Here is a 9,890-nt window from a genome sequence, read left to right as displayed (position 1 = left end):
GCCAGTGGCCTCGCCTCTCTGAGCCGCCGCGCCTCCATCCACGATGCAGCGCTTAGACCTGTACCTTCTCCACCTCGCACCACTCAGTTCAAAGCAGTAGCACAGGCGCGCACACGACGGCGCCTGGAACACGGAGGACACACTGCAGCTAGCAGTCCCCACTGTTGGAAAATCCCCTGCAGCTTCCAGCTCAGGCCTCAGCAACGAAGGTGTCGTAGCACGTGGAACTGAAGCCAGGTGTGGAATTGTATCACTGCGCTGGGAGAAAAAAGTTTTGTTCAAAGTGTAAGTACTGGATAGAGGTTAATGACGACCGCAGCACCCGTGTCTGGCACCCGTGATCTCCCAGATAACGGTGCCCAGCACCATGCGTGTGAGAGTCTCAGACACGGGGACCCTGCTCACAGATGTCCTCACATGCACCCCGCAGAGCGGCTAAGTGGGGAAGCCGGATGGAACTGAACTCTATTTGACTCCAAAGCTCAAACCAGGATGAACAGGGAAATCCCTAGTGATAGAGGGTAAGAACTTCACACTGCCATTGCAGGGCACACAGGTTCAATCCCTGGTCAGGGAACTAAGATCCTGCCTGTCATGAAGTCAAAAAAGAAAGAAAAAAAATTCAGGCTGAACAGAAACAGGGAGAATCAGGGTGAAGAGCGGGCCAAGACCTGAGTGAATTGGGATCAGGTCAGAAGGGCGGGTTCGCCCCCGTTTAGCTTCGACTCTGCTCGTGCGTCAGACACGCGGAGCATCACCAGCATACGGAGTGCGTCCCTGGGCTCGTGGGCCGGACAGGCTGGTGGAGTCCGTGCATCCAGACCCATCACTGATTTTACTCTGCTTTCCAAGCCCGTGGAGACCCGGAGGTGCTGGTCCCCATGCGGCGGGCGTGGGAGGGGAGGGGAGGATCTTCTCCTCAACAGAAGATCAGCTCTGATGAAATGAAAGGACAAGTGAAAGTGGGCAACCATCGAATGACCGGGTCGTCCACCTCCTCTTCTCTGGGACCGCAGCACCGGGTCTGACTGTCGGAAGACAGTGCCAACTCGAGAACAATCTGTTCCCACCGTTGTCTTAACTAAAGTCTTCCTGAACTTCCCAAGCCCCGCAGGGGCCACACGCAGACCCTCAGGATAAAGTGCTGGATTTAACACAGGACGACAGGAAGTGAAACACAATTTCCCCTTTTTCAGGGCAGAACAAAACTGCAAGGGTTTTTTCCCTCTGCTCCTGATCCTCTTTCCCCAAACAAATTTTACTTTATCCGGATGCTGTCAGTGTGCCGTCTGCCCCGGTGGGAACCAGCACAGCCTTGGGCTCCATCCCTGACTTTCGCTCTGGAAGCCTCGGCCCCGCAGACAGACGGACGGACAGACGGACGGCGAGGACTCGCGACATGCTGCAGCCCAACTGCTCGGAGCACAGCCGCGCAGCGGAGGTGGCCGCGGCCTCGCTGCTGCTGCTGGAGTGCGGGCTGGGCACGCTGGGCAACGCCGTGGCGCTCTGGACCTTCTTCTTCCGTCTGAAGGTGTGGAAGCCCTACGCCATCTACCTGTTCAACCTGGTCCTGGCGGACCTCCTGCTGGCCTCCTGCCTGCCCTTCCACGCCGCCTTCTACCTGGGACGCAAGAGCTGGGGCCTGGGGCGCACGTCCTGCCAGGCGCTGCTCTTCCTGCGCGCCCTGTGCCGCGGTTCGGGCGTGGCCTTCCTCACGGCCGTCACCCTGGACCGCTACCTGCGGGTGGTCCACTCCAGGCTCAGGGTCAACGCGCTGTCCCTGCGGGCGGCCTGGGGCATCTCGGCCCTGGTCTGGCTGCTCATGGCCGCGCTCACCCACCAGAGCGCGCTCCTCTCGGAGGCGGACTGCCCCAGCTCCGAGCCCCAGGAAGAGTCCTCCTTCCGTCGCCTCTGGCAGGAGGCGCTCTTCTTCATCCAGTTCATCCTGCCCTTCGGCCTCATCCTGTTCTGCAGCGCGGGCATCCTCAGGACCCTGCGGCAGCGGCTGCGGGAGCCGGACAGGCAGCCCAAGCTGCGGCGGGCGCAGGCGCTGGTGGGCGCGGTGGGCGCGCTGTTCGCGCTGTGCTTTCTGCCCTGCTTCGTGGCCCGCGTCCTGCTGGCTGCCTCCCGGGGGGCGCGCGCCTGCGGGCTCCGGAGCGCCGCGGTCCACGCGGCCGACGTGACCGGCAGCCTCACCTACCTGCAGGGCGTGCTGAACCCCGTGGTGTATTGCTTCTCCAGCCCCGCCTTCCGGCACTCCTACCGCAAGCTCTTCTACAGCCTCACCCTGCGCGCCCGCCAGCGGCACGCAGAGGCCCCGGGCTGGGACCTCAGAGACTCGGACTCCTGAGGACCGCCCGCCCTTCCCGTCTCCAGGACGACTCCCCCGGGGGCGAGCAAGCAGGATGGGAAGTCAGGATTAGGCTCTACACACTCCCCACCGTGGTCATGGGGATTTCCTCCAGCGATGGAGCCTCACGGAGCCGCTACACAAAACTGAGCCGGCAGAGCCTCCGTGACACAATTCTGAGGCAGGCTGAACTGCTCAGTCATGGCCCCACGCTCAGAGCTGAGGAAAGATGCTCTGGTGTCCGCTGAAGGAGGGGGAGGAGGAGGAAGGTGGCATGGCTGGTGTGGTTCTGACGGTTCGGCGTTGGCAAATCACTTAACTTCCTCTGCTGATTTGTTAAAGCAAACTGCTCTTTGGCACCTGCTGTGCAGACCGTGGTAACTGACGTGGGGAAGTGGGGCTTCGGGGCTGAAACCAGGTTCCGCCGGGTGTAAGCGTCCCGTGCTCAGCTCTGCTTAGCTCACCGTGGTTTGATAAACTCGAGCTTCACTTGCATAAATTATAGGTCACACCAAGACAGCACGGTCAGTGCCTACCTTTGTTATTAGGAGCGCTTTCTTACTAAACCTCTCAAAAGTGCTCGTAGAACTCTCTAAGGTTTGAATGGCTACGTGCTTCTGAGAATCCGTCTGCTTCCTCTCTCTGTTTGAGCCTCCTAGAAGGAGCACTCGGAGTGAGACACCACTTTGCGTGTGACAGCGTGCTTTCCACCCCAATGCCCTCGACGCCAAAGTCCTGAGCAAGGTGGCTGGGGCCTGGCCGGGAGCAAGGCCACTGCAGAGGAGGTGGGCAGAGCCCCTGGAAACCGGCAATAGTGGCCTCCTCCTCTCTCTTAAATGATGTCCCAGATTTGCAGCCCACGCTGCTGACAGAGGACTTAGAACATCACCTTCATACCTGCCTCATCGCCCGTTCTCTGTTCAAGGCGGTGATGCCGCCCCAGAGAGACTCTAAGATGCTTAGATGAGGCCTGGGCTCTGCCTGGAGCGCTGGGTCTCAGGATCTGCCTGGAGCGCTGGGCCCCGGGCTCTGCCTGGAGCGCTGCGTCTCAGGATCTGCCTGGAGCGCTGGGCCCCAGGCAGCCCACACTGGGGCCTCACATGACCTTTACCTGTACCGCCCCCAGGGAGAGACTTCTGCTTTTCCCAGAAGGTGGCTCCATGATTGTTGCAGTATTTAAGGTTAGAACTGCTGGAATTAGATAACAAAAAATGGCAAAGCTACCTCCTTTCCAGGACCCGTGTGCCTCCCATGTAGGCTCCTTGCCAGAACCAGGCGTGAAATGTGGGCATGGCCTTTCTACTGTGCCCCTGAAGGATGCAGGCCACAGTGCTAGGCACAGTGTGCCCAGGGCTCCAGGGAACGCGGGTCACCCAGCGACACTGCGCTCTCTCCTCGGAGTTCAGCTCCTCCCGAGTGAACAGTTTCAAAGGCCTTAGGAGGGAAACAGGACCAGATGAGGTGTGATGCCTCTGAGTAGACTCTCTGATGTGGATTCTAAACTGTGTTTCTTCTGTCTCAGAGAAAAGAATTGTCTCCATTTTTCTTCCTTTGATCTTACTGCATATATAATTTTTAACGCTGCTTTAAAGAAACAGGGAAGCCTGGCGTGCTGCAGGACATGGGGTCACAGAGTCAGACAAATGAGCAACAGAACTGAACTTAAAGAAACTAGCGTTCAATGTAAGCATTTCCCATATTATGATTAGTTCCCCATAAGCCTTACTGATAACCCAGTTAGGGTTTTGGTTAAGAAACTAACCGTCCTCGCGCTGATGACATTTACGTCCCTATGCAGGTAAATCCACACCCTGAAAACATGTAGCTGTCTAGATATCAGGTACCCTTGGGCGGGCGTGGGGAGAGCCAGCCCATGTGACCGTCTGGACAGGCTTGCTGGCGCACACTGGGCACTGCCTGCTTCCGACACCCGTCCTTCCGGGCTCCCTCCACAACGCTGGGGCCAGTGGCTCTGCCCGCACCCAGGGGGGCCAAATGGGGAGGTCTCGTCACAGAACTTCTGCCTCTCAGGGTCCTGATGACCGTCTCCTGGACTCGCTGTGGTATCAGCCCGGGAACTTTTGAAATCTGGATGCCTCAGCTCACCCCGGGGGTTCTGACTCAGTTGGTCTGGGAGGCATGGGAAGGTCTGAAGCCCCCTCTTGACTTTCGTTGGGTTTCCCAGGTGGCTGCCGGGTAAAGCATCCACCTGCCAGTGCAGAAGATGCAAGAGGCCTGGGTTTGATCCCTGGGTCAGGAAGATCCCCTGGAGAAGGCAACGGCGACCCACTCCAGCCTTCTTTCTGGAGAAGCCCATGGACAGAGGAATCTGGTGGGCTGCAGCCCACAGGCTCGTAGAGTCAGACACGACTGAGCAACAGCGTCTGCCGCTGTGCAGCCAGGCTGAGCGTCCCGGGGTCAGCGGTCATGCCCGGGGCCCCAGGTCAGCCTGCTTCTCCGTGACGTCCTTGCCTTGTGACCTGGGACAGCTCATCCAACTGCTCTGAACTTTCCTCTCCTGTCAAACGGGGACAGTAGAGAGGACCACACAGGGCGGTCGCATGGCTGAAACGACGTGAAACTGTGGGCACTGAGCCCGGCCCAGGACACAGCGCGCCGCAGGGGCTGCCCGGCCATCTCCACGTCGCCTGCTCAGTCAGCAAGCTCTGTTTATGTGCCCCCAGCCTGTGGTCCCTCTGGGGACTCAGCTGTTCACCCTCAACACAGCCTCCTGAGCCGGGTGTCCAGCAGCTCTGCTAAATCAAAGCTTTATTGCTATTTTTTCCTTCCAGTAATTCCTTTCTGCATATTTCCTAAGGATCCTGTGAAACGGGACAAACTTCTGTGTGTGGAAGGTTCAGGATCCTCCAGGCATCTCTGAGGATGTTTTGGCCGCCTGGTCCTGCCTCTCCCGTCGGACGCCAGCTCTGCACTCGGATGGGCCTTTTCTTTAAAGACACGGAGCATGGAGGCTGTCTTCTCCAGATTATTTTCTGTGAGTAAGGAAATGACTCAGAATGAAAGTGTGAGTACACAGTACGCGGCGGTGTCGGAACCACAGCCATCCTGCTGCAGGCGGAGGTTTTGGTTTCTCTTCTCCCCTGACTCACTGCTTGTAACGCGGCGGGTCCCCAGCCTTGCTGTGCGTCTTGCAAATCTCAGCCCTGCCTCAGCTCTGACCCGGATTTCCCTACGAGAGATGTATTTCTTTCTCTGCTCAGATCACGCCGTCGTGCTTTGAAAATCCCGGCCACCTTCTCCTTCCCCTTTCCAGACTCTAGCAGCCTCTGCGCCCACCTGGGTCACACGGCCTGCAGGTGCAGATTCCAGGCTGGGATGTTCCCAACTCTGTCCCGGAAGCCCCTCCCCGCCGCCCCCTGCCCGCCGCCCCTGCCCGAGGTCTGCCTCACCCTGCCCGCGGCCCCCTGCCCACCGCCCTCTCGCCGCCGCCCTGCCCATGGCCTGCCTCACCCTGGCCCTCGGCCCCCTCCCCGCCGCCCTCTCGCCACCGCCCCTGCCCGCGGCCTGCCTCACCCCGGCCCGCAGGCCTGCGTGGGCCTCCCATCTGTGCTCCCCACCCTGGAGGCTCCTTGCACCAGGCCTGGCGCACAGTAGATGCTTAATAAATCTGCAGACTAAACACATACTCAAATCAACCTGATTTAAAGTTTAAAAATGCACTTTATTCACTGTTTAATAGGGATCTCTTTAAAATGGGAGGAGCCGTGCCCGCAGAGGGGCGCCGGGCCCGAGGCTCTGGGTCCAGCGGTCTGAGGATTCCGCGCCCTGTACGCACAGTTCTGTCACCGGTCCACGCTCCTGCCGGCTGTGCACGAGGGCTCCAATTTCCCCACCTCCTTGCCAGCCCTTATCATATCCGGTTTTGCTTGTTCACTTTGGTAGTAGCCCTCCCAAGGGATGTGAAGGGGAGAAACGTTTCTCTGAAAATCAGGAAACACTTGATGACTTCAGAGACAGAGAAGAAGGCAAGAACCAGGCCCTCAGCGGGTTCATTCTGCGGCCACCCTGCTCTGTAATCCACCGGGATCTCAGGCAGCTTCCGTGTCTAAGCCTCTTTTTCACTAGAACCGTAGGTCGGGGGACACGTGTCCTGAGGGTGGTCGGAGAAGCCACTCCCTGGACGCAGGGCTGAGGGCCCCCCGTGCCCAGCCTCAGGCATGGGACCCCCGGGAGCCTGGAGTCAGGGCGGGATGGGCTGCCGTCCCCGGGAGTGCTCCGGCCTCAGCTGGAGGTTCAGCCCCACTGCCCTTTGGCCAGGGAAACTCGAACCCATCACCAGGTGGGGCCCATGTCTCCATCCGGAAAGGGAGATGACCGTTCACTGGAAGGACGGCTGGGAGGACGGCCAGCCCTCGGGACCACGTCCTGACCCGTGCACATCAGACGCCTGGGGTCTTCAGTGCACAGCGCCCTGCAGAGCAGCCGTCTGCCAACTGCGGTCAGACAACGGGAGACCGGGAGCTGTGAGGCGCAGGCCCTTTTCACACCCTCCCCCGCCGCCCCCCGGTACCCAGGCTGACACCTCAAGTTCACCAGGCCCGCCGCCTCCCCGGGCACTCCCCGCCCCAGGCTGGGCCGGCGGGAACCTGATGGGAGCTTCTCTCCATCAGTCCAGCCCCTGGACAAGCGGCACAGATGGTTTCCACATTCGCATTCAACGGGACAGTTTGCTTAACGCGCTGGTCTTTGTCCTGTGACTTCACTTTACCTCCGAGTAGGGGAGAGCAGAGTGGAGGACGCGCCCCAGGGCGTTCCTGGTCCCACGTGAGGCTCAGAGGATGGAGGACAGAGATGTGAGTGTGCCGCACAGGGCGTGGGAGACGGAGCAGGAGAGAGGGTCCCGGCCTGACCTCTGAGGCCCTGCACGGCCCTGCACAGCCACCTGGCGTGTACCGGCCCCCTGGCAAGCACTCGGCCACCTGGCATGTAGCAGCTCCCTGGCGTGCACCCCGCCACCTGGCGTGTACCAGCCCCCTGGCGTGCACTGCACCATCACAGCACCCACCTGACCACCCAGGGGTGCAGGAGGGGCCTCCCCAGGCTGCCACTGTGCCTGGATTGTTAAGTCCTCGTCCATCTCAGAATTCTAACAGCTGCCCGAAGGCTGCGCTCCACCCACAGGAGGCTTCTGGTTGCCTCACAAGTAACTTTTAATTTGCCTTATACTATACCTAGTTAAGAAGACCCAAGACTCTACATTTTTTAAAGTCTAGATTTTCACCTCTTCTCTGAAAACTGGCAGCCCTGGGCACAGACCACCCCATCCCAGGCTTTGGTGGGGTGGAGCCACACTCTGGAGTGGCCTCCCTGCCAGTCCGTCCTGGCGGCTGGGTGGCCCTCCTGGCCCCTGCGAGCAGCTACACCTTCGTGAGCTCCGGTCCGCACGTCCCTGCCGCTGCCTGTTCTCAGTCATGTCCAGCCCCGTGGACGGCAGCCCGCCAGGCTCCGCTGTCCCTGGGATTCTCCGGGCAAGAGCACTGGAGTGGGTTGCTGTGCCCTCCTCCAGGGGGTCTTCCCGACCCAGGGACTGAACCTGTGTCTCCACGTCACCCACGTCGGCAGGCAGGTATTTTTTACCACTGAGCCACCTGGGAACCCGTATGATCAAGGCACATCGCTACCAGGAAAGTCCACGGCATCCCAGTAAATGAGCACTGAAGTGGCTTCACTGACCTACGGTGGTGGTGATCTAGTCACTAAGTCATGTCTGACTCTTGCGGCCCCGTGGACGGCAGCCCGCCAGGCTCCGCTGTCCCTGGGATTCTCCGGGCAAGAGCACTGGAGTGGGGGGCCACTTCCTCCTCCAGGGGGTCTCCCGACCCAGGCACTGAACCCAGGTCTGCTGCACTACAGGCGGATTCCTTGCCAACTGGGCTCTGAGCAGCAGGCTCACTGACAGACCCTCACCCTAAAGCACCGGCCACCTGGGAAGCCCGACCCCCCACCCCGAGTTTCAGATGATTTTCCAGCTTCCCTTCTCCGGTCAGCGCGATGGTTACCTGTCCGTGTCCACACAGCCCGACCTGGGTGCCCAGGGACTCACCAGACCCTAATCCAGGTGATGTGTGGAAGAGCCTGCGGACGGGTCAGCATCTGCCTGTGAGGAGAGGAGCTCACCCTTCCTGACGGGGTGGGCCTCGTCCGATCAGGAGGGGGCCTTAGAGGCAGAACCCCGGGTTTCCCCGAGAAGGAGGCACTCGGCGCTCAGACCCGAAGGCAGAAACCCTCCGCAGCCTGCAGCCCGCGGGTGCAGGAGGCCCTTTAAATGAACCCCTGCACCTGTGCGCATCCTGCCTGCCCCTCAGGGAGGCGCGCTCTCCTCCACTCTCGCCCTCCGCTTCGCGGTGCCGCAGCAGTGACCAGCTCGGCCGCCGGGGCAGGTCGCTGGAGGTCTGCTCTTGGCGCTTCATTTCCGTTTCCGCCGCCCCCGCCCCCCGCGGCCGCTTCACCTGGGCCTGCGTTCCCTCCCGTCCGCAGTGCCCTCCTGTCCTCGGATCCCCGACTCGCGCCACCCCCACCCCTGGCTTTGCTCTGCCGTCTTCCTGTGCCCGCATTAGGGACAGTCTGGAGTCCCCAGAGCGCGCGCATTTGGTTTCCGTTCGACGTGAAACTGAACAGTTCTCGGTTAGATTCAGCCCCTATCAGATCAGGCTGTGTGTTCGCACAGCCGTGTTAGACACACGGGAGTTCAGCGCAGAGGACAGGCTTGTTTCTCAGTTCAGCTCAGTTCAGTCGCTCAGGCGTGTCCGACTCTCTGCGAGCCCACGGACCGCAGCACGCCCTGTCCATCCCCAACTCTCGGAGTCCACTCAAACTCATGTCCGTCAAGTCGTGATGCCATCCAGCCATCTCATCCTCTGTCCTCCCCTTCTCCTCCCACCTTCAATCTTTCCCAGCTTGAGGGTCTTTTCAAATGAGTCAGTTCTTCGCACCAGGTGGCCAAAGTATTGGAGTTTCAGCTTCAACATCAGTCCGTCCAGTGAATATTCAGGACTGAGTTCCTTGCTGTCCAAGGGGCTCAAACCCAAGGGACTGTCCCACCTCTGGACAAAAGCACAAACCACTCTAGTAGCTATATACTCGTATGACACGATTTTTCACTTAGAAAAAAGTAGCCAGTTCTCACCACAACCCTACCTGGTCCAACACCTGCATGAAACACAGTCCCCAGGGCTAAGCTACAGGCCTTGCTTCGTTTCGTTGTTGTTGTTTTTGAGTCACTAGGTTGAGTTAGACCTTTCCTGACCCCATGGACTGCAGCACGCCAGGCTCCTCTGTCCTCCACTACCCCCCAGAGTTTGCTCAGATTCTTGTCCATTGAGTCAATGATGCCATCTAACCGCCTCATCCTTTGCTGCCCCCTTCTCCTCTTGCCTTCAGTCTTTCCCAGTATCAGGGCCTTTTCAAATGAGCCAGCTCTTTCAAATGGGCCAATGTATTAGAGCTTCAGCTTCAGCATCAGTCCTCCCAATAAATATTCAGGGTTGATTTCCTTTAGGACTGAGTGAGTTGATCTCCT

At 59.6% G+C, this 9,890-nt stretch overlaps 1 protein-coding gene across 1 annotated transcript; it reads left to right on the top strand.

The window, feature by feature from the left end:
• Nucleotides 1,281-3,517, top strand: GPR31 (G protein-coupled receptor 31). The gene has a single exon (XM_018053539.1). It carries the CDS (start codon nt 1,400-1,402, stop codon nt 2,348-2,350), a length of 951 nt encoding a protein of 316 aa, XP_017909028.1. The 5' UTR covers nt 1,281-1,399; the 3' UTR covers nt 2,351-3,517.

This window comes from Capra hircus, chromosome 9, assembly GCF_001704415.2.
Source record: "Capra hircus breed San Clemente chromosome 9, ASM170441v1, whole genome shotgun sequence".
Taxonomy (NCBI): Eukaryota; Metazoa; Chordata; class Mammalia; order Artiodactyla; family Bovidae; genus Capra; species Capra hircus.
This window is presented reverse-complemented; position numbering and strand designations above follow the sequence as displayed.

Excerpts from the sequence above, each read along its gene's own strand:
- GPR31 (XM_018053539.1), top strand. The coding sequence starts at position 1,400 with ATGCTGCAGCCCAACTGCTCGGAGCACAGCCGCGCAGCGGAGGTGGCC.